The following is a 24097-nucleotide window of genomic DNA, read 5'->3' on the forward strand; positions in this document are numbered from 1 at the left end:
AAATCACCTGAACCTGTCCTTTTGTTCCTGGATTCTCAAGGAACTCATCATCCCTAAAGTAGCTATTAAACTGCCAGAAGCCTTTAGCGACAACAATGCAGAGAATGTTGGCAGAGCGTAGGAAGGACTCTGAGAACTCTTTCTCGTCAGATTGAGAGTCTGGGTTAAACAGGCTTTTAACTGACATGATGTTTGAGCTACTCACAAACTCAGTTCATAGGGATTCTTTGTTGTTTTTCCCCACTAATTAGGAAATGATGGATTGACTTTCATTAAAAATTTTAATTGAATTATTTTAAATAAACCAACTCCTAGTAAGTGTTGGAGGTGTCTTCACTCTGTTTGCAGTATTCTATCGGACCTTCTTGGGTTCACACTGATAGGTGGCCATCCCTGACTTTATCATCCGAAATGAGTGGTAGTAACTGATGATTAAGACAGGGCCAGAGTGGGCAAAACCATTCAGTCAAACATGGACAATGATTTTTTTGTTGCCTTTCTGGCCAACTTTTTCTAGTCCCCTTCTATACATCCCTGCTGAAATGGATTCCACTCCTCTGGCTGTCACAGACCTTCCTGGAGCACCATAACTTTGCAAATCTTTTACATTAAAAAAAATTTTTTTTTAATGCAAGCTGGCTGGTAACTTCACTGGTTAGATGATTTGATAAACTGGTGGAACCAAGCCGTTTTTCAGTTGACACGCATGCCAGCCGCACGAACTCACGGTCAGATAAACATGGGAATTTTCTTCAGTGTCACAGCCAGATTGAGGAAACCTTTTAGTCCAAGAGGCAGTTCGGAATTCCCTCGAATCATGTCATGTGCTACTCATGCTAGGATTCAGATTGGGCACAATACATGGTCTGGAACTTCTGACTCTGTGACAGTGTGTAAAGGCCATGCTCAGTCAAAATCACTCTAGTTCCAACTTGGGACCTCTCCTAATGCAGGAGCATTTGTAATTCCTACACTCACATTTTTGATGGTCTGGCCTCTTTGACTACAAACACCGTAATCATAAAGAGGGACCCGGGGTGGACTGTGTATTTCAGTTTGGGTGGTTACCACTGTGCTGCTTCTCTACCGAAAATGGGCTGTGATCCTCCCGGAGGATGACATTGTAAGTGGTCTTTAAGTTTTATTTCAGATAGTGAGTAAGTAAAATGGGGGAGACACTTTTATTATAATTTTATATGAAACTTTTATATGGCTATATAATCTAGGTACAGAAAAGTTCTCAGATCATAAGCGTATAATTCAGTGAACTAACAGTCATACCAGCCAGGAAATAGAACATTACAAGAACCCTAGAAGCCTGGGGGAAAGAAGGCACATTTCAGTGGATGACGTAGAATAAATTTTAGGTTAAATCATATGAAACTGGTGATATTTGACCATTCTTGATCTTAAAGAAAAGTTTCAGTTGGTTTGACCTATTAAGATGTTAAAATGAGCAATTCAATTATTTTGTGATGAATTTGAAATAAATTCATCTCTCCTTGAAGCTCGTTCATGTCCATCCCATTTATATGGGGTAAAGGTGGAGGATGAAAGAAATGAAATGCAGCCATGATACTGTATACAGGCCATCTAACTCTCCCTATGGATAGCAGTACGGTTTTGTGCCTCAAGGAGTCTAGTTTCACGGATCAAATAATATCACTATCATTACTTTGGTTCTGGGAATGATTTCAGTTTACTAAATTTCTTTGTTTTTACTTTCAGTCCAGATCTTTCTCCTTCATATTTCTATTCTCTGTTATATCTCTATCCCTGAGATCTTTAAGTGAATACGAATAAAGAAAACAAATACAACTGTAATGAAATATAGCAGTGAAGGTATTATAGCATATTTTGGCAATTACAAAAAATATATAGAGCCATTGGGGATTACTGTCCCTTTCTCTTGTTTTTGTGTTTTTAACCTGCTTTGCTTAGGTCATGTTATTATGTTAAGCCAAATGTTCTCCAGATGGAATTGCAAGGTTGCTCACAAAATTTTTTAAAAATGTGAGACACCTTTTATAGGAAGTTAGAAAACACAGAGAGGTGATAGCGTTCATTTGGTAACTGGACCAACTATTAATAGTTGATGAAATAATTGCATATTCTAAGGGTAAATTGGAAGGCCCAGAACTCCTGGGAAACGTTAGATATTACCCTATAAACATGTAAAAAAAATTTGCAACCTCCCCCACTTGCTTCAGTTTATGTTATTAACAGAGCTGTAATGTAAATAACTGGGGAGGTCTTGAAGTTGCTAGAATAATTTCTGATTTCCGTAAATAGTGTCTGTGCTCCCAGTTTCACACTGATGCACATATATGGTTAGCAAGGATGTCCTTAGGTCCTCTGCTGTAGTCCACTCTTCCCTGCATTTTTGGGGGCTCTTGATTCCTCATGGCTTCACTATAAAAATAGTCAGGCTGTCCCAAGGTCAAGATTTCCAGTTTCTCCAGTGCCCATTAACCACACACACAAAAAATGTGGTATTGAGTGTATGGAAGAACCTCTTCCTTTTTAGGAATGAGAGTCTTCTCGCACACACCCGCTCCACTCTCACTCCACTTACCCTATGGTCCTAATCCTCGTTAGAGAACCACAGAGCTTGATTATAGTTCCTTTGTCAGAGCGGTGTGGACGTCAGCCTCCTTATATCCTGAAGTGTGTTTTGGGCTGAAGAACACTGAGGTTGGGGCTGGTTTTGGAGTGTGATGGGTTGGGTGGGAGGTGGGGGAATCCACCTATTGCTGTGTTAGATTCAGATTTTGTAGTCATTTCAATCTCGATTTTGTAGTATATTGTGGTGCCTTTTAATCCATCACATGTGTGGGAAGCTTTCATTTTATTCTATATTCTTCCCTTTTAATTTTCTTGGTGTTTTTCTTCCCTCCTCCTGGGTGTAACGTTTTCACGCACAGATGTCTCCTCGCTCTGCCCGGCGACGTTGGTCCATACAAGCAATTAACGACTTCCCGGTACTGTGCGCTGCGCAAATGCTCTCCTTGACTAATCCTGTCTCTGCCCAAAGGCCCAAGAATAAAATGCCACCTGCCTGGCTTTGAGGAACCTGAAATGACCAGCTGGCTGGGTTTCAGGACCAGCAACAGTAAATTTCCCTTGTTGGGAGTCATGTACCAAGGCCTGGCTCCTTGTTCCCTGACAGTTTCAGATGGGTGACTACCGATGCCATTAAGGACTATGAATGGACCTTTGAAATTGAAACTCAGTACCTGGTTTCTTGGAAAGCACCCCAGTTGTAAACCTTTAGCTCACCTGATTTCATTTGGAGTATTTGTATAATTTCATAGAGCTTTCAAAAGCCTGCTTTTGGCATTGGGGAAGCAGAGGAAGATATAAGAGGCTTCCACCATTTTGTCTTGTCTTTATCATCTCCGTCTAATTCAAAGAAGGAAGTGCCCATCTGCTTTATTGGCATGACACATAAGCTAGTTTTTCTCCTTTGGGACTTATCTGTAACACATTTTTTCCCCCTTACCATCGGTATTTTGCACTGACAGTAGAGCCTGTGCTGTGGACATCCTCTCTTCCTTTTCTTCCTTTCTTACTCCTATCGGCCATCTCCCCTCTTCTGTCTTCCTCTCCCGCCCGCTTCACGTGTCAGCAGTGCCACGGTGACCTCAGGCTGTGCGAGGTGGCCTTGAGGCTTTCATGTAAATTTCATTTGGTGTAAAAAATGTTTAGGGGAATAGTTACAGCCTTTTCACATAAAACCCAGTTGAAATCAGGAGCCCTGATGAGCAAGCACCACTGCTGCCAACAACTTGGCAGGTGGAACTGCCAGTGTGGCCACCTTTCCTCAAAACGCCTGTCCCGGCCAACCCGACTGCTGAACCGCCACGGATTTTTCCAGCAGTCCCTGCTCCTGCTGCTGTTTCAACAGGAACTCATCTAGACTCACTGCCCACTCTGCTGATGACGCATTGTTGATGGGGTTGCTGCAAAGCAGTTGGTGACTTATTCTTGGGCTGTTTTTACATTTAACCCATTTATCGGCATCGATGTTGCCTCCGATTGTAGCAGTAATACTGGTGGTACAGTTGCAAGCTGGCTGTTGGTTGTCATTCAGTGCTATTTGCACCAATGCTTCCCTCCCTCTCCCTCCCCCTGACTCGTTTCTTCCCTGTCCTCTTTCCCGTAATTCCATGAACCCCTTCTTGGTATGTTCAGAGGAGCATCCCAGTGCTCATTATGTGATAATTGTCTGTCTTGCTTTGTCCTTCTTTTCTCAATCCCTGCTTATAATCTGTGGGGAAGGGCATTTTCTCTTGATGGGGCATTGAGAAGACCTAAGAGAAATGCAGAGCCCTCTGCTTCCCAGAGATACTGATTTTACTGCACAGAAATGCATCCATGTTGTAGCCCGTCAGAGTGAGACTGGAGCAGCGCAGTAGGTGCAGGCGGTGTTCGGGCCTCAGTGCCCGCCCCTCACCTGGAAAGATGAGCCGCACTCAGACTGGTGTGTCATTGTTCTCTGCCTGTCGTCACCTGACAGTTGCACAGATAAGAGAAACTCCTAAAATTGCCACAAGATATTAAGGGGAAAGGAAGTCTTAGGGAAGTGTGGATGGAATATGAACCCTTTTTATTGCCAAAGCTTTAGAAGAAACACCCTGAAAAATAGTCCATGCTCTTTACGGAGCATCAAGGATTTGAAATTTAGCAATCTTCATTTAGGCAGCCTTGTTTTCTTTGAATCCAGAGAGTAATTGGCCACTAGGCAGGATTACTGATTGACTCCTGTAGACTGTAGGGGAGATATTCCATATTTTAAAACCACCAGCCAGCACATTTAAAAAGAAACTACGTTGTGATCGCTTAAAGATGTTTGATAAAGTATTCCTTGCTGGATTAAATGAACGAATACTGCTGTCCCATAATTGCTTTTATAGTTTGATTCTTGGTGGCAACTATAATTTGGTGACCCTGTGTTGGGGAAGCTTCTCCTATTTATAGGCTGAAAGGGAGGTCATTGAGGTTTCATAAAACTTCACCTATATATCCAACAGACTAAATAGAGAGGCACCTAGAAACCTGGTGTCTCTCAAGAAGTTGACCAGGAAGTCCCAGGAAATACAGACTGTGCTTCCCATAATCCAAGGAAGGATAATTGTAGATAGTTGTCCAAGGCCACTACCTTTACATTTTCATCAAGTGCTTACGGATGACTCATATTGGTTATTTCTCCTGATCTCTTTAACCCATGACTGCAGGTGGGGCAGAGTCCTAACAAGTCTCATTGGACTCGGAGTCTTCTCTGTGAATGCACCTGATCCTAACCAGTCCATAAAGGCGATTGAACAGCCTGAGGTGCAGGCTCTTGAACCTGGCCTGGAATGCTGCACCTGGCGCTGAGCATGGCGTGGGAGTGTGAAGCCGCATAGCCGCAGAAGCTGCTGGCCCCTGCTGGCCTGCGGCACACTGCTCTGGCGTAGCGGACAGTTAACGGTGCTTGGCAGAGAAGTGACTGTAGAAGGGAGTAATTGCAGAGGATGGTGTGTTGGATAGGCCTCACTAAAATCAGATGCTGTTCTTCTTCTATGCAGAAATGGATCCATTTAAAAATGGACCAAGCTGTTTACATATTTACAGATAGCTTAGTCAGGACTTAATTTTTTTTCTCTTTTTAATTTAAAATCATAAAACAGGTTAACAAATATGGGCTTAGTAACCTGACAGGCCTGTGCTCAAATCTCAGCTCTTACGAGTGTGGCCTGGAGTAATAATGGCAGCCACGACCCCTCTGTGAGAGCTGCAGCGAGGCTAATGCTCGCATAGTAAGCAGTCCGTGGCAGGAGCTAAAGATGCTAATGACAGGCAAGCCTTTAAATCCTAAGTCAAACGTCTGTACACTTGGATTTGTGGGACATCTCTCGTTTCCCACATTCGGGCACCTATGTAACCATTTGTAGGCAAGACTCTGGGGAAATAATTGCTCGTGATCTTCCATGTCCATTGTCCACGTCCCTCTGTGCAAGTATTTCTGACATTCTAAAATGATCACTCTTAGAAGTAATGCAAGTCTGCCAAGGAAAAACATTTTTAAGTGAGCTAGTCTATTTGCAAATGAACCGCTTTCAGCACTTGGGGCTTTATATTATATTTTCATTGGGTTTGCTTAAAAAGGCAGGGTATTGTGGTGGTTTTCACTGTGGCCTGAAAGCTATGACCCCATGCCTTGTGAGCTTCTGTTTATTATCCCTATTTAGTTAAACAGAACCAATTTATTGCTCAATTGTTTAAGTGCTTTTCATTTTCGCTTTGCAATAGGGAACCAGAATGACTGCCTGGGACAGTGTTTTAGAAGCCTGGAAGACCGAGCCACACGATTATATTCCCTTCCTAGTCTAATCTTTCTAGTGTAGTAGGTCCCTTCCCTTCCCTTCCCTTCCCTTCCCTTCCCTTCCCTTCCCTTCCCTTCCCTTCCCTTCCCTTCCCTTCCCTTCCCTTCCCTTCCCTTCCCTTTCCCTTTCCCTTTTCTCTTCTCTCCTTTCCTTCCTTTCCTTCCTTCTTTTCTCCCTCCCTCCCTCCCTCCCTCCCTCCCTCCCTTCGTCCAGTACCCTAAATCTCATGTGAGATGACCAGTTATGTGGGACCTGTAGGTTTGTCGTTTTCTGGGGTTTTTAAACTCCTGAAAACCTGGATAGAAATCACAGTGAAATGAATGTATGTACTTATATGCCCCCTGTTCTAGTTAACCACATTGTGCTGTTCCTGTCTCCGCTAAATAACCCTCGCTACTAAAGCCAGTCATATCATAACACCAGTATACACACATGGCGAGGTCATCTCCTGTTGGTTAACACTGCCTGGCTCCAGTCCATTCTGACAGGTTGTTTGCTCTTTAGCACATTCTCTCCTTACTTGCATCCACATCAGTATAGCTATGGCTAAAAGGATAGTGTGCACATAATTCAAATTTAGAAAATAACCAGGGCTAGCAGAGAATTGAACCACAATAATAGATGAAGCTTCCTCTTACATTATAGAATAATGTCTTGTGTATAGATAAATAGTAAATAGCAACTGAACTGCTTCTTAAGAGCAGATGGGTTAAGGTCCAAATTGATAATGAAGCATATGTATTTACCAATTATGATAAGCAATTCAAATATTTCAGCCAAATGTCTTCATTTGCCTTTCTTGAACTAAGGCCAGCTATCTTGGATTTAGTAGGTTCCATAGCACTTACTGATCCTACAGGAGTTACATGCATTGGGCAACTTTGGCGATTAGCTGAGACATCAGGGGTCATAGAGATCTGAATATAGACTATGACTAATTTATGAAAAAGTGATTATATAAAAATCACTTGTTGAAAATGAATTCATGAGTCATCAAGATAATGATCTAATCTAACTTTCTGAAGGTGTATACACATTCATAGAAATTACAGACTTTTAAATTGTGCTTTTTCAGTTACAGAGTTTATACTTTCCTTTGCATTGTACCCTTAGAAACCTTGTGAGGTTGGAACAGCAGCTCCTTCTGAGCCACACGTTATCAGGGAATGAAGAGAGTGTGACCTGAGACTGAATTCGGAGCAAAGAAGTAATTTGCTCAGGGTCACCTTGAACCAGTACATGTGGCAAACAGACCTGTAAACCTTGGGTTTTTGGCTCCAAATGGCAGGCCCCTTTACCAGCTCCTTTTGTACCCTTTGTTAACAAACATGTCTCCTTCCTCCTGAGGTGAGTCACTTTGGTGGCCCCCGTTTTAATTTCTGGCAATAAAATAAAATAGAATACCACTCCCTTCGCTGGTTGTCATTTTAAAGATACCAGATGGTGCTACTCTAATAATTTTCATTTTCTAAGATAGCTCTCATTTCCCGCATACGGGCTCCTACATAGCTATTTGTAGGCAAGGCTCTGGGAAAATAAGATAATTGCTCATGATCTTCCATCTCCATTACTCACATCCCTCTGCTCAAGTATTTTTGACATTCTAAAATGATTACTTTTAGAAACAATTTAAGTCTGCTAGGAAAAACAGGATAATTGTCTTTGAGTTGCTAAGTTTCTCTGTCTGCCTACCGTAGATTAAAGTTTGCAGGACCCACACTACGTCTGGATTAAATTTGCAACAAAGCCTATTAAAACTCTCTTAGGAGGGAGAGAACTTTGGTTTAGTTTCAAGCAAGAACTTTGAACCTAGCTGTAAAAGTTGTTCTCCCACATTTTTGTAGTCTTTACTAACTTATTTACCTGCTGTTCTTTTTTGTCTTTATTTTTTTAAATTCTGGCTTCAAGATGTCTGTTTTTGAGCACCTGCAGAATGCACACAGCTCTGCAACAAGTGCTTGTTTTCCTGTTAGGCTTTTGGACCAAGAGCTCAATGCCCTTTGTTATCCTTTTGTTTCCTACAGATGCTGATTCGTATAATTGTGGGCATGATGTAATGCAAACTCTCTGCAAATTACCAGTGACCCAACTATGATGTGCTCTGCAACTGTAGGTTTCCATTCAGCAAAGTCCCCATTAGTTATATCTTGTCATCTCCCCCAGAAATCAAGGAGGTGGAAAAGCAAGCGCGAGGGATCAGACTCAGGCAATCGACCAATCAAGGCTGCTGGGAAAGTTATCATCCAGGATATCGCATGCCTTCTTCCTGTTCACAAGGCATTGGGAGAACTGTACATGTAAGTTCAAAATTTCACATATACCATGGCTGTCATTTAGGCATGATTATCAGAGTTGGTTTTTTTTTGGTTTTGTTTTTTTAAGTACTGGAACCCTTTCTTTGAAAGCAGTTTTAGGAGAAGCCCCGGGGTGTTAGCTTTATTGCTGCATAACAAATTACCACATACTTAGTGGCTTAACACAGCTTGCATTTATTGTCTCACAATGTCCAGGGGTCAGGAGTTTGGGCAGGGCTTAGCTGGGCCCTTGCTCAGGTCTCTGCAGCTGAAATCATGGAGTGGAGCAGGCGATGTGCTTATCTAATGCTCAGGGTCCTCTTCCAGCTCGTTTGGGTGGTTAGCAGAATTCGGTTTCTTGCAGACATTGAATTAGGTGAACTTCATCTTCTCTGAGAGCAGCAGGAGTATCTCACGGTCAGTCCACCTTCTAAGGTGTCACTTGATTAGGTCAGGCTCACTCAGGATAATCTCCCTTTTGACAAATTCAAAGACCAATTAATAATAACCTAATCACGGGAATGATATCTCATCACTAGTCACTCGTCTTGCCCACGTTTAAGGGGATGGATTTATAAAAGGTAGTCATAGCAGGGGGCAGAAATCTTGGGAACAGTCTCAGAATTCTGCCTCCCAAGTCTAATCAGTAAAATAGATAAAGCAGAGCCGCTTTGGTTGAAGGGAGTTGGGAGGTGAGTGACAAGCATACAGAGGCTGGCCTGTGGTTCCCCTTTTTCATGAACTTGAACACGGAACAAAAAGTACTATATTTATTGTGTAGTATATACACAGCATACTACTCTTTGCATGAGAAGCAATGCTGCTGTATGTATTTCAGTCCATTTTTAGTCAACCTTCAAGCCTGGGGAACTCCATAGAGGAGTGGGTTGGCAAACCGATTTTTGAGTCTGGCCTCCTCTCCTGGCATCAAAGAGGTAAGCAATTTTACCTTCCCCCAGGCCTGAACCCACTGCACAACATCAGCTGGTAGTTACGCATTTTCTTCTTGTTACATTCAAAGGGATCTTCAGGCCAATACAAATAAAACATTTTGAGTGACAACCAAAGAGGCAGTTTTTTGTCTGTTGGTTAAACCAGGAATAATTAAGAAAGTTAGACTAGAAAGAATTATTACTATTTTTTTATTTGGAAAGAAACTTTTTAATACTTTTTAATTTTTTAAAAATTTCAGATTAAACGTAAATGATATTCAAGAAACATGCCAGAAGAATGCTACTTCTGCTTTGCTTGTTGGAAGGAAGGATCTTGTCCAGGTATTGTCTATTCCTTTTGCTGGAGATCTGGATTTTCCTTTTTGAGCAGGTTGTTTCCACTTTAAAGTTATAGTTTAGTGACATTTCAAGATGTTTCTCCTATTTTGCAGTTTCTCTCCTGTTTTCTTTGCCAAACTGCAGGGCTAGAGCAGCTTTCTAAGTCTCTTGGATGCTTTTCTTATTAGTGCTTAGTTGAGAGGATCCTAAAGTATTTACTAAGTATTTTTTTATTACATCTCTTTTCTTTTCAGTACCATGGTGATTGTTACATGCCTAAATTTGGGATCTGTATCTTTACCTTTGGTACTCTCAGTTCTTTTTTTTTTCCTTTAAAAAATGCTTCATTTAATAACAAGTTTACAAAAACATTCCTTTAGACATGTTCAGTTTAAAAAATATGATATGATCTTACAAAAATTTAAATCTTCATTTTTGCAGGAATACATCAGTATATTAAAGCAAGCTACTCCTATATTGTTTTTTAACAGCTTTATTGAGATATAGTCCATATACCCTACAATTGACCCATTTAAAATGTACAATCCAATGGCTTTTAGTATATTCACAGAGTTTGCAACCATTACCACAAATACTTTTAGAAATTTTCCTTACTTTAAAAAGACACCCCACACCCCTTAGTTCTCAGTTCCTTCTTCCCTCACCCAGCCCTGGGCGACCACTAATCCATGTCATGTGTCTATTGCACCTTTAGTCTTTAGTGGAAACTGCTAGCTGTTACCCTATTCACTTAGTTTTTTTCCCTTATAACCCTCCAAATGACTCAAGCTAAGGCCTTCCCTTGATTTCTATTTGTAACAGATCCCTAGGATTTCCATTGATCCCATAATAAATACTGTCAAGTTTTTGCTCAAACCTATTAGGTGAAATTTGAAGTCATGAATATAACCTATTTCTATAAGGACCCAGCCACCTAAAGTTCTGCAAACACTAAGAACAAAATAAAGTAGTAGAAATATTGTGGAATGTATAACAGGATGCATAGGTCCAGCTCAGCACCCTAGTCGTGTGATCCTGGGCAAATTATTTCAGACTCTGTCAGCCTGTTTGTGAAATGGGAACCATAAGAGTAATTACCTCACAGGGTCGTTGAGAAGATGGGTCTGCCTTAGGATTGCATTTACCAAACATTTATGTTCTGAAAAATTACTTCCTAAAGTGCTTTGCTTTGTTTTTTAAGTTTTTATTAAGTTAATTTGGAAGGTCAGGCTAGTCCAAGGTAAAGTGGGAAGACCCTTCCCTTGAATTTAGACAGACCTGAGTTTAAACCTGGGCCCTGTTAGTTACTTTTTTGTTATGTGATTCTAGGCAGCCCCTTCCTCCTTCTGAACCTCGGTTTTCTCAACTATAAAATAGGAGCAATACTTCTAAGGCCCTGATAGATGGTAATTACCTAACATGTGGTGCCACTACTACTGCTGTTCTTGCAATTATCATCATTGTTTGTGGTGTGTCACTGTTTCGTGGGACAGAAATGACATCAATGCAAATGGTTGAAAAAATGTTTCTATTCTTCATGCACATGTTGAAGATGATGTGCCTACTGTTTTGCAATGAGTTGCCGAAATAAGCCTAAGTGTCAACTACTTCTGTTGAAGCTATTAACAAATGTATATTATAAGTGAGGAAATAACAGGCCTCAGTTGTCAGCCAGGGTAGTGAACATCCTATCCTGTTGCTTTTAGCAACCATGTAAGTGGGTCATTTATTACAGAGATGAGCAGAACCTCAGGTTTCGCATTAGAACCAATACTTGTGTGCATTAACAATATTGATGCCACGTAATTTAATTTTTTTACATACCCGATATGTTTCTCTGCCTGTTTTTCAGTATTTTTATTTGCACATTCTTTTTTCTTAGATTTTAAACTCCTTGATTTAAAGTCTGCATTTCTCCTTTTCAGGTATCTCACAGAGTCTAATATAACATTTTCCAGTTAGTTGGCATACAATGATGTGTTGCTACTAAGAAAGATTTCCCAAAAGTATATTCCATTTTGAATGGTGCAGAGGGGAGTGGGCTCTGTTGATGGCACAGCGCATTAGATGTGTGCTAAATCTCAGGTTTAACAGCCACTAAAGGACATTGGTTTCTGCTTGATGTCACCAAGCCCCATGAGATTTCAAATTTGTGAGGAGATATTCCTTAGATTTGGTGTCAAAAAAAAAGAAAGCCAAGTCTATTTTGCCTTGGCCTATTTTTCTGTAGTTTGAGAGTACACTGAAACTTTTGTAAGGAAAGCAGCAGTTCTTCATTATTTGCTAAAGAACAGGTCTTTAATATGATACAGAATGCTTTTTTCCTCCCTGCCAATTCACCAATGAAGCTGCAGAAAAAGTCACATGAGTTAGTGCTTCAATAGACACCCTGTTGAAGTTGTTACACAGTGTCATTTCTCTGAAGTTTGCTTAATCCAAGTTTATTGGGCTAGTGTTTCTCAAATGTTACAGTCCCCTAAGAATCTTGTTAAATGCCATTTCTGATTTGGTCGGTCTGGAGTGGGGCCTGAAATCCTGCATTGCTGTAAGCTGCCAGCTTTGCAGCTCTCAGAGTAGCAAGGGGGGCACGTATGTGGAAGAGAGGTGGGGTCCTTCCACGCTGCCTGTTCCTGTCCTCACCAGTCTGAGTCTCGGTGTCTCTCTTTGATTTGCCCAGGTTTGGTCGCTGGCTACAGTAGCTACAGATCTTTGTCTTGGTCCGAAGTCTGATCCAGATTTGGAAACACCCTGGGCTCGACATCCTTTCGGGCGACAGCTGCTGGAGTCACTGTAGGTTTTGCGAGCTGAAAGTAGGAAAAATGAGTGATGTGAATTTTAGGTCTGTCAACACTTTTGAGGCTGTTGTCTAAGGGGAAAGGGCAGTGGCCTGAGAGGTCGATGTGAGAGCTTTCCTTTTCGTGCTACAATAATCTCTGCCCACTAACTTTTTATAGCACAAGGAACTATGCAGTATTTGTCATTGTAACAAGGATTTCAGACTCGTGTGTCCTTTTTTATGCTTTAGCCCATAAGTGACATCAGTCTGAACTCAGGAGTTTGAGCTCCTGAGATGGTAAATTTCTCGGGTGCTGTAGCGTTTCACCCCAGGAGAAGATTAGAGAGTTGCGTGTTGGCTTTGTGTTTTCCGAAGGCCATGATGCTTTCACCCTCTTAGACAATTCTTGCAAACATTGAATTTGCATTTGATGTATTGCACTGAAATATGGCATACTGGGAATATAATGTGCGAAATGATTTACAACCTTAAGCCACTTGAATCTCCCTAACAGCGAGGCCCAGGGCCTGACAGAGAGGCAGAAAAGCTCTGCCTGTTTTTCAGGGGAAGGTTTTCTTTACTTACTGGTTGAGGCCAGACCTGGGATATCATATACTCACACTTCAGTTTCCTCAGAGTAGCTCAGGGATGACAATGCTTGTTCTACACACTTCTTGTAAGGCTCACATAAGATTGAGTGTGAAATGCCTTCAGAAATAATTAGACATTGCTTGATGGGAAAGTATCAATATTATTCCATCACAAAGGCCAAGTCCCTCTGGTCCCTACCTCACATTCTAGCATAGTGGTCCTAAAAGGAACAAAGGAGATATGAGTACCTAAAAGGTAAAACCATTCCTTATTGTTCTTATTTAATAGCTCATATTCCCAATTCCACCTCCTGAGTCTGTTGCCTGCTTACCATACCGTAGTAGGACAGTGTTCTCTGAGCACCATCACGTAGCTTTAGGTTGTGTGGATGAAGTTTAGGGGAACCTCTAGAAAGCATTGCGATTCTGCCTTGGAGTTTGGAGCTTGGGGGAGAGCACGTATGGCCTCACTCAGATGTTAGTTTAGTCTGCTTGGTTTTTGGAGAAGCTATGTTCAAGTCTGAGCCCATGCCTGATGCCAACCAGAAGCTTTCGGATTAGTTTTCCGGGTCATTTGTAATACTTTGATATATTCTATTCCAAAGCAAATTTAGCCAGACTCAAAGTAGACCAAGCCTCCAGATGTATAGAAAGCCCTGGTAGCTGACAGGGGGTTTGGAGGAAGAATTAAGCATCTTCTCTTCTCTCCTCCTAAGACAACAACCCGCCATGGTGGTGATAGTATCCTTCCTCCATCTCCTCTCTTGACTTGATTTCTCTCCTCTCACCTTTTTTTCCAGGTTGGCTCATTACTGCCAGCTCCGGGATGTGCAGACATTGGCCATGCTCTGCAGTGTGTTTGAAGCCCAGTCTCGGCCTCAGGGAATACCAAACCCTTTGGGGCCTTTTCCCAGCCGTTCATCTAATCTCGTGGTTTCCCATAGTCGATATGTAAGCTTGTAGTTTTCTGGTTTGTGTCTGACTTTCCCTAAAAGTAAACTGCCATGGGGAATGGTATTCTGATGCTGCTCCTGTTTGCTCGTAGCCCAGCTTCACCTCCTCTGGTTCCTGCTCAAGCATGTCAGACCCAGGGCTCAACACTGGTGGATGGAATATAGGTTGGTATGGAACCGACTTAGCCCACGCCGGATGTTTAGTTCTCGAAAAGCTGCATGTGAATTGTTAATAATACGTAATCTTTAGTTAATGAATAGTCTCCTTTTTTGTTTGTTTGATTGTTTCTTTGTCATTTTTCTTTACATTTAGTAGGATGGCAATACTGTAGTCAGCAAGGCCTGGACTTTCATGTTTAAACAGGCCAGTTTCTGGAAGGTCTTTCTGCCTTTTTGGTTGTTTTACATCCCAATGACTTTGAGAAACTGACAGTGAGACTTTCCAGTGTTCACCCCGAAATCCTAACCCCATCCTTCTTCCAGCACATGTGCCCCTGCTGTGGTCACCTGCCACTCTGTATTCTGTATCTCTTTCATCGCTGAGAAGTGAAGCAGAGTCTGATGCCAGCTGACCATAAAGATCTATTTAATGAGTATTTGTATTTTCTGGATTACAAAAAAATTTTTTTAAAGATGATCTTCATTTTTCTGATTTTAAAAGTAATGCATACACAGTGAAGAAAAAACACAGCAGAAAGTATTAGAGAAGAAAATGGTCATTATTCATTGCTCGACCTAGAAATAACATCTGTTAACATTCCTGAACATTTTCTTCCAGTCGTTGTGTATGTGGGGTGGAGGAGGGCTCATTCTGTATAGGTGATTTTGTGTTCTGTTTTTAATTTTATCATGAACATTTTCTCATGTCACTTAAAACGTCTTCATAAACAATGACTGCCTAATATGCTACTATATCACTATACCATAATTTGCGTAATCCTGAGAAAGAAGAACAAAGTTGGAGGAATCACACTGTTTAATATCAAACTAACTATAAGGCCATAGTAATCAAAACAGCATGGTCCTGGTGTAAAAACAGACACACAGATCAGTGGAACAGAATAGAAAGCCCAGAAATAAACCCACACCTTTATTGTCAAGTAATATTTGACAGAGGAAGCATGCACGTACAATGGGCTAAAGATAGTTTATTCAATAAGTGGTGTTGGGAAAATTGGACAGATATGTGTAGAAAAATGAAACTAGACCACCTTCTTACGCCACACACAAGAATAAATTCAAAATGGATCAAAGACTTAAATGTTAGACCCAGAACTGTAAAAATCATAGAAGAAAACTTGGGCAGCAAAATCTTGGACATTGCTTGTAGCAATATTTTATCAGATATATCTCCTCAGGCAAGAGAAGCAAGAAAAAAATAAACAAATGGGACCATATCAAACTAAAAAGTTTTTGCACAGCAAAGGAAGTCATCAGCAAAATAAGAAGACAACCCGCAGAATGGAAGAGCATATTCACATACATCTGATAAGGGTTTAATATCCAAACTGTGTAAAGAGCTTAAACTCAACACCAAAAAAACAAACAACCCAATTAAAAAATGGGCAAAGGACCTGAATAGACACTTAAGAGGACATGCAGATGGCCAAAAGAAATATGAAAAGTTGCCCAATGTCACTAATCAGAGAAATAAATGCAAATTAAAACCACAATGAGATATCATCTCACACCTGTCGGAATGGCTGTCATCAATAAATCAGCAAACAATAAATGCTGGTGAGGATGTGGAGAAAGGGGAACCCTTTTGTACCGTTGGAGGGGACGCAGACCGGTGCAGCCACTGTGGGCAGCAGAATGACGATACTTGAAAAAAATTAGAAGTGGATCTGCCTTTTGACCCAGCTATATAGGATATATTGACCCACGAGCTTAGGATATATTCCCAGAAGGAACCGAAAACACTAGTTCGAAGGAACATGAGCATCCGCGTGTTCATAGCCACATTATTTACAATCACCAAGATGGTAAGAGCTTAATAGAAAGCAGCTCTTTCACTAAGCAGCCTAAGTGCCCATCAGTAGATGAGTGGATAAAACAACTATGGGACATTTACACAATAGAATGCTATTCAGCTGGAAAAAAAAAAAAAAGAAGAAGAAAATTGAACTTTGCAACAGTATGGATGGACCTGGAGAACATTATGCTAAGTGAAAAAACCAGCCAGGGAAAGAAAAGTACCACATTATTTCACTCATATGTGAAATCTAATGAACAAACTGAACAAGGAAAATGGGGACAGACGCATAGATGGAGAGCAGGCGGACAGCGGGGTGCGGCGGGGGGCGGTTGGTGGAGGGATTGAGGAGAAAGGACTCATGGACAACAGCGTGGTGATTGCTGGGGGTAGAGGGGTATACGGGGACTAAAAGGTAATAGAAAAAATACAATAAAAATTAAATATGAAAAATGTCTTTATAAATAATGACTGATAGGCAGCTATATCACTGTACCATAATTTGCTTAATTATTATGTGTGTACTTAATTATCAGGTTATCTTAATAATAAATACCTACACAACAAGGTTAGGCTAGGAAAGGGTTCTGTTTAGTTATATTTCTCAGCATCTTAAACTTGGCTTATTTTTCTTCTGAGGAATGAACGACCTGCACTGCTTTATGAGAGTTTTTAGGTATTTTTCATGCCTTCTCTGACTTTCATTTTCCCTTCCCATTTGATTTTCTTTAGCAGGGAGAGAGATAGAACATATATCTTCACCTTGGGGAGAGTCTTCGCCAGAAGAGATCCGCTTTGGGAGTCTGACCTACAATGAGCCCCGTGAGCGAGAACGTGACCAGCATGACAGAAATAAAAGGTAACGGCCTTTGCAGGTGAGAGCTGTCATTTCATAGTGCTTAGGTTCTCCCAAATCAGGACTCTTGCATTTTAAAAGGTATATAAAGGGCCGTTTGGTATTGAGCTTGTTTCTTCTTGAAGGAACTGACAGGAATTCTTTTGAATTTTATCCAGGCTTCTGGACCCCGCCAATACCCAGCAATTTGATGACTTTAAGAAATGCTATGGAGAAATCCTCTATCGCTGGGGTCTCAGGGAGAAGCGAGCCGAAGTGCTGAAGTTTGTTTCCTGTCCCCCCGATCCCCACAAAGGCATCGGTGACTATGCATTTTTTTTCTTTTTCTGTCATTATCTGAAAGCTTCTATAATTTAACTTATCCATAACATAAGACTTGGAATGACAGCTGAGAAAAAGAGGAAAAGCTGGTGAAGCCAGGTGGCATTAGCCTCAAGAGGAAAAGTGACAGGATGGAGACAGTAATGGGACACAGCGCCCACCCCTCCTGCCCCTGCTCCCCCAGAGAAGAGTATGTAGGGCACACGGGAACGTTTGCACTAGAGGTAGCGCAGTGGAGGGCTGGGATAGGGGTGGAGAAAGGGTCCCCAGGGCAGCAGGGAGCTGAGCAGGGGGAGGCGGAAAGTGGACATGGGCCGCCTGGCAGGCTGTGCTGGCGGGGGGTGGGATCAGCCCTCAGGGTCTCTTCCAGGAGGCTGAGGGCCAGTCCCAGCAGACTGGCCCTGACATCCTCCCCAGCGGTGGGCAGGGCACTGAGGTGTCCTGCCCTGCTGCTTGGTCTTTTGGCAGGCAGGTAGGGAAGAGACTGGAAGACCAATTAGCTCTCATCTGAGTGTTTACTGAGTCCTTCAGTTCTCTGCACACACATTTGTTCATCGCCTTCTATGCGGCAGGCCCCTGCGGCCGTTGAGGTGGGAAGCGGAATGAGACGCTGCAGGCACTGGGGGGTTTGACCGGGATCTGTGAGGGCCAGGCACCTGCCGCGCCCGCTGCCCACACCCTGCCATCCCGTGACAGCAGCTCCTCTGTAAAACATTTACTGAGGCTGTAAAAGAAGGTGTTCCGCTGGTTAAAAAAAGAAAATTGAAAATCATTGGCCTAATAGGATACTACAGAGTCCTAAGATGTGTTCATCTTCCTTAGCTCACAGGGCCCGGTTTGCTTCTGCAGAACTAAACTCACGATGTCTCTTGTTTTGGCCGTCCCCAACTGTTTCCAGAGTTTGGCGTGTACTGCAGCCACTGCCGGAGCGAGGTTCGCGGCACGCAGTGCACCATCTGCAAAGGCTTCACATTCCAGTGCGCCATCTGCCACGTGGCAGTTCGAGGATCGTCCAATTTCTGCCTGACCTGCGGGCATGGGGGACATACAAGCCACATGATGGAGTGGTTTCGGACCCAGGAGGTGTGTCCCACCGGGTGTGGGTGTCACTGCCTGCTCGAAAGCACGTTCTGAATTTATAGTCTGTGGGAATTGTCGGAAATCCCGGAGGACCCCACAAGTGCCAGGTGACAGACTCTCTGCCAGGGGAGAGAGGCCGCAGAACCCATTCCTAACTAGACCGGGGTGTGTTCCCCTCACCAGCTTCATGAGCCTTGGCGCTGTCTTCGGTTTGGTTGTTGGTGGCATGAATGTCGCTGAAGGTGGATGAGGGCAGGTGTGCAGAGCTGTGTAGCCAAGTAGAAGTTTCCTTGAAGAAAAGCACCTGCCTCCAGAGCCGTGTTAACCTTAAGCCACCAAACAGCATCGTTTCTGATGCCATTACAGAGACCAAGGTCAGATGCAAAGGACAGTCTCCTGAGCCAAAGGACAGTGGACATTAATTTAGTTGACACGTGGGCCTATGATGTAAGTTGGTACATTTCATGAACTGATGGACAGTGGTCTTCTAAAATATACTTAATTGTAAATATATGGTGTACTTAATGATTCTTAAGATGTATTTTTTGTTCGTTATCTCTCTTGCCCTTGCTCTCCCTTGGCTAATAAAATTCTAGTAATTGTTTTTTAAAAAAGAGTAAGTTGAACAATGATTTCGTGAGTCTTTTTTTCACCCTTCTTCTAATTGAAGTGAACTCTTGGACAGAAACAAAGTCAGTGCTCAGATTTTCAAAGGAAATGCTAACTTTTGTCATCTGGCAGAAGAAAATAGAGTTTGACATTTAAGGTGCTTCTCAACCCCAAGAGTCTTTTAATGATTTCTTTCAGTAACAGGAAAACGAGGGGGCACCGCAGAGTTGGTGTAACAGTCTCCGTGGCCGCTGGCAGGTCGGCTGAGCTCTGGTGAGTCCCTTCGCTCTTCATTTGGGCTCCTTCACAGACTCTGCCCCGTGTTTATCTGCGTTCCAACTGTCGTGACTCAGATACCTACCAGTCCTTCAGAATCATTTTCAACGCTTTGCATTTCGTATGTGGCAGGAAAATGTAATCTTCTTGATATTGCTACTGAAATCTGTATTTGTTTCTTAGACTTTTCAAGTTGATTAACTTCCAAAATGCAGCTACATGTCTCACGATGTGTTTTAAACTACATTGTGCTTTAACCTACAGGTCAGAATTCATTAATAGATTGTGAAATTAATTTAGTGGACAAAAACCAGCATTAAAAGGTGTTAACCTTAATTTTAAAAAAATGAAATAAAATAGAAGAAAAATGATCAGAATTACCATACATAGTTAGGGTAGACATTGTTTTGCGTAACTTTTCAGAGTGTATATGCACACACTTGTGCATGTGTATAGTGGGTCACAACGTAAATTAATTTCTTACTGAGGCTTGTGGTCAAAATATTTTCAAAACACTGCTTTGGATGAGGTGTATACTTTGTCCCTTGTATGACTGGGCACAAAACCACGTGACATAAGAAAAGCCAAGGTCCTGTACAGTGAGAGCAGAGATTCAGCCCTGCGCTCTGCCCTGGGGTCCGAAGCCAGGGTCTGCGCGGAGGGAACTGAGTAACGAGGTACAGCAGGCACATTGGGTGCTGGTAAAGGAGGCAGCCAAGGAAACCTGAGCTTGTTCACTCTTTGCCTTTCGCTTGTTTTTGTTGACACTGCTACCATGGAGATCACAGACTAGATTGGCTAATTTCACTGAGATAAAGGGTCTGTTGTGGTCCTCTGTGAAATCAGACTACTTGCAGAGAACAATCTTTCCCTGTTCCCCACTGTTCAAGCTAATGTAAAAATATGTCCCTGTCTGTCCCCATCAAGAATGAGATGTGTTTATTGTCTTAGTTTATTGTTACAGGTACCTTGTCTTCTAAACTGAAAAAAACTTAATAATGGGTATTAAGAACTTGAAAGCTTAAACTATTTATAATGTCTTCTTTTTTAAATTAAATTTATGGTGGTAACACCAGTTAATAAGATCATATAGGTTTCAAGTGTAGATTTCTGATACTAGATCTGTATATTGCACTGTGTGTCCAATACCCAAAGTCATACCATCTCTGTCTTTTTTCAGTATATATATATCAAATATATATATATTTTTCTTTTGAAATATATATATATTTCATATATATATTTTTCTTTTGAAATATATATATATATATATATATATATATATATATATATATATATTTCTTTTGAGTTGCTGAGTTACCAGAACTAAAGTCTAATATTTTAAAAATATTCACTATTGGAAAACATGTTGGCCTGGACGTTGGCTATGGCCAGTATTATCTGTGCCTCAGAATAGATTATTACAAGCACTGAAGTCCTCTGTTGTTTGTTTGTTTGTTTGTTTTAAACAAATAGTACAAGCTATGTCCCAAAGTACCCTTGAACTTGGCAAAGAAAACAGGGCTAGCAGCCTTATTTGTGCACCAGAAACAAAAAGTTGCTCAGGTGGCCTGAGAATGAAAGAATGGGGGCAGGGCTGAGCCTTCTGGTAACCACCAACTTGATGTTGTTCCCCTGTCCTCAAACCCCCATAAAACCTATGATACTTTCCTTGGTAATGCTACGTAAATAGAATCAATGGTGCATTCACTTTTTTTGGAAAAATTTCATCTAATATAAAAATGCTGAGTTCACATGCTAAGAGCTCCTTTCCTTAGTGTCCAGCGATTCCCGGGGTGGCTGGCGGAATTTAGGAGGAAGCTGGTTCCTTTTCAGTGGCTTAATGTAGCAGGAGCTTGAGGGAAAGACAGGAGTCGCTCATTTTGTCAGGAGACCAACGCTGATGGGTGGGGGAGCTCATTAGTGGTCTCTATGCAACAGAACAATTTCTTAGAAGATTGATTTTGCTGGCAGTGGAAAGATAGTTAAGAAAACAGGGTTATAAATAACACCCTCTACTTTATGGCTTACCGTTTCATACCTCACTCAGAGTTGGAGCTGGCAATAGGGTCTTATACACACACTCAAAGGACAGATCCCAGGAGAGAAAACACACACCTTAGTTTCCTCATTCTCCTTCAAGCTTACTGTCCTTATCAGAATGAGAACTAAGTCTATCCCGTTGGCGTTCCATAATACTGGCACATTTATTTCGCTGCAATATCACTGATTTGATATTTTCCCTTAAATCTAAGAAGGTCTGATTTAATTCATCACGTATTTACCATGAGAGGAGCACTTGGACAAAGGTGAACGTAAAAGACGTGGTCCCCGCCCTGCTGGAGGGTAGACTGTAGCAGGGATTCAAGGTTTACATAAACGCATACACTGCAGTGTGCAGTGTGCAGTGTGCGGGAAGGAAGGAGGGACTCCCCTGCAGGCAGAGACTGTGCAGAGAAAGAGGCTTTGGCCGAATCTAAGGGTGAGTGTTCTTCAGGTGGGGAAGAGACAAGAGGCAGGGATGGGAAGGGCTAAGGCAAGGATGGACAAGCAAGCATGGCACTTCGAGGCGCTGTACAGGTGAAGGTACAGGTAAAACTTGGGCTGGCGCTGAAAACTGAGGCTGGGGAGCAGGGCTGGAGTCGGAGCACAGTGGGTCCCGAACGTTGTGCCGGGAGTCTGAACTCTACCTGTAAGCCAGGTCTTCTCAGGCTTCTATTATCTACCAACTGCATAAGGGATAGTCCACACAAATAACAGAGCACTGCTTTTAATTTTTAAAAAACCACTAACTGTTCAAATCAGTCACAGCAGTCATCATCAAAGACAGTATCTTTGGCTTGATGATACATAACATAAAGGATAGGCAAGGTTCCATATCTGGTCTATTTGAATTTTTATTCTCTTTTCCCTATTAAGTTGGAAAATCCCCAACTTAATGGAGAGGAGGGTGGAAGGGCCAAAGATCTCTAGGGAGTAAAATCAGCAAGACTCAGCTCGGCACAAGAGGAGTGGCTGATGGCTGTCCCCAGGCAGTGCTGTTCCCGGCTGCCCCTTACCCACCCACCTTCCAGGAGAGCAGACTCTTTTGCTGGCCTCCCACCCATCAGGCCTCACTTTTCCCTTGTCTAAGTCCTCGCAGGCTCCGTCCCCATCTCCCCAGAGTGCTCTTTTTGCAGGTGATACAGCTGGGAGTTGCTACCAGGCACGGGAAACAAGGCTGTCTTTGGGGCGAGGAGCCCCTGAGGGGGTCTTTTCCTGGGCTCTAAGACACTGTTGGGTTTCTGCCTCCTCCCTAACCATCCTAACCACTCAACTCCCAGGCCTCAGTGATCTATCTGGGCTTGCTGGAGCCCCTCCGACTCCCCCAGCTGGCCTGGGGCTGTGCTGAAATGCAACCCCCACTATTGCTTCCACACTTTAGTCCTTCATTGCTCAGAAGGAAGGAAAGCACAGAGAAGGAAAGTAACATCTGAGCTCACAGAGTCTATTTGGCCGCCAAATTTTTTAAAAAATTTGTTTATTTTTAGAGCAATGGGAAGGGAGGGAGAAAGACAGGGAGAGGAACATCAATGTCTTTGAGTTGCTTCTCACAAGCCCCCAACTGGGGACCTGGTCTGTAGCCCAGACATGTGCCCTGACTGGGAATTGAACCAGTGACCCTTCAGTTCACAGGCTGGCACTCAATCCACAAAGCCAGACCAGCCAGGGCAACCCACACATTTTAAAGAGAAGATTTTTATAATCTTTAGTTTTTAAAGAAGATTTTATTTACTTATTTTTAGAGAGAGGGAGAGAAACATCAATGTGTGGTTGCCTCTCATGTTCCCCCACTGAGACCTGGCCTGTAGCCCAGGCCTGTGCCCTGACTGGGAATTGAACTGGCAACCCTTCAGTTCACTGGGACTCAATCCACTGAGCTTTATCAGCCAGGGCTATTTTTTAAATTATAGAAATATTTTAAATTTTGTTGCTATTTTGTTTTATCCACCGTGTTGTTAGGTGATTTTCTAAATAGGGTTTATTTTATTTTTAAGGGCAATGAATTTCAGAACGAGGGGGAGGAAGGGAGAAAGAGAGGAACCTGGCCTGCAACTGTGCCCTGACCAGGAACAGAACCAGCAACCTTTTGCTGTGCGGGGTGATGTCCAACCAACTGAGACATGCAGGTCAGGGCTAAAAATTCTTAACTCTTAAGTTTCCTCATCAGAAGGACATTTGGGTTGTTTCTAGTTTTCAGAATTGATTTTTGGGTATCATTTTCTTAGTTTCTTTAAAAACAAAGATTTTCACTGCAATCAGTGAAACAATGCAATGAAATAAAGAAAATTATCTTCCTGCTGTCTCTCCAGCAACCAGCTTATTCTTATACACCTCTCACCCTCCATGCTTTCAGAAGGTGGAAAGTTCTGCTGGCATAAACTGGCCCGTGCCACTGGGGTGCTCTGGTGCCTTTGTCCAAAGGAGGGATAATTCTGGCTTAGGCTGAGGCCAGACCAGATTTGACTTTCTTCTGTCACTTCCTTAACATAGAATTGTTGATGGAGAGCACCCTCAAGACTGTCTCTGTTCTTTTCCTAATGGAGATCAGAAATGGAAGAAAGGGAGAAAAGATCAACATTTATGTCTACAAGAAGTGGATTTCCTTTTCCATCAGCAGAATGTCCCAGAAACTAATACGCCTAATGGCTTTAGAAGGCTTGAGCCAGTCTGTATCTTAAAGGAATC

At 42.3% G+C, this 24097-nt stretch overlaps 1 protein-coding gene across 5 annotated transcripts in view; it reads left to right on the forward strand.

Annotated features, from left to right (window-relative positions):
- Window positions 1-19091, forward strand: part of WDR59 (WD repeat domain 59) — a 71948-nt gene extending 52857 nt beyond the window's left edge. Inside the window, exons 19-27 of one of the 5 annotated variants that reach the window (XM_054579187.1) lie at window positions 2925-2981; window positions 8532-8665; window positions 9855-9936; window positions 12611-12723; window positions 14100-14250; window positions 14345-14417; window positions 16960-17086; window positions 17242-17384; window positions 18303-19091. In XM_054579187.1, coding sequence (XP_054435162.1) covers window positions 2925-2981; window positions 8532-8665; window positions 9855-9936; window positions 12611-12723; window positions 14100-14250; window positions 14345-14417; window positions 16960-17086; window positions 17242-17384; window positions 18303-18538 — 1116 coding nt within the window. In that variant the 3' untranslated portion in view covers window positions 18539-19091. Of the gene's footprint in view, window positions 1-2924; window positions 2982-8531; window positions 8666-9854; window positions 9945-12610; window positions 12724-14099; window positions 14251-14344; window positions 14418-16959; window positions 17087-17241; window positions 17385-18226 lie in introns of those variants that run through there. The other 4 variants (XM_054579184.1, XM_054579185.1, XR_008529610.1 and 1 more) reach the window with 4 other exon arrangements.
- Window positions 19092-24097: the final 5006 nt, after the last annotated feature.

This window comes from Pteronotus mesoamericanus, unplaced genomic scaffold, assembly GCF_021234165.1.
Source record: "Pteronotus mesoamericanus isolate MK-2021 breed Mesoamerican mustached bat unplaced genomic scaffold, CSHL_Meso_final contig_52, whole genome shotgun sequence".
NCBI lineage: Eukaryota > Metazoa > Chordata > Mammalia > Chiroptera > Mormoopidae > Pteronotus > Pteronotus mesoamericanus.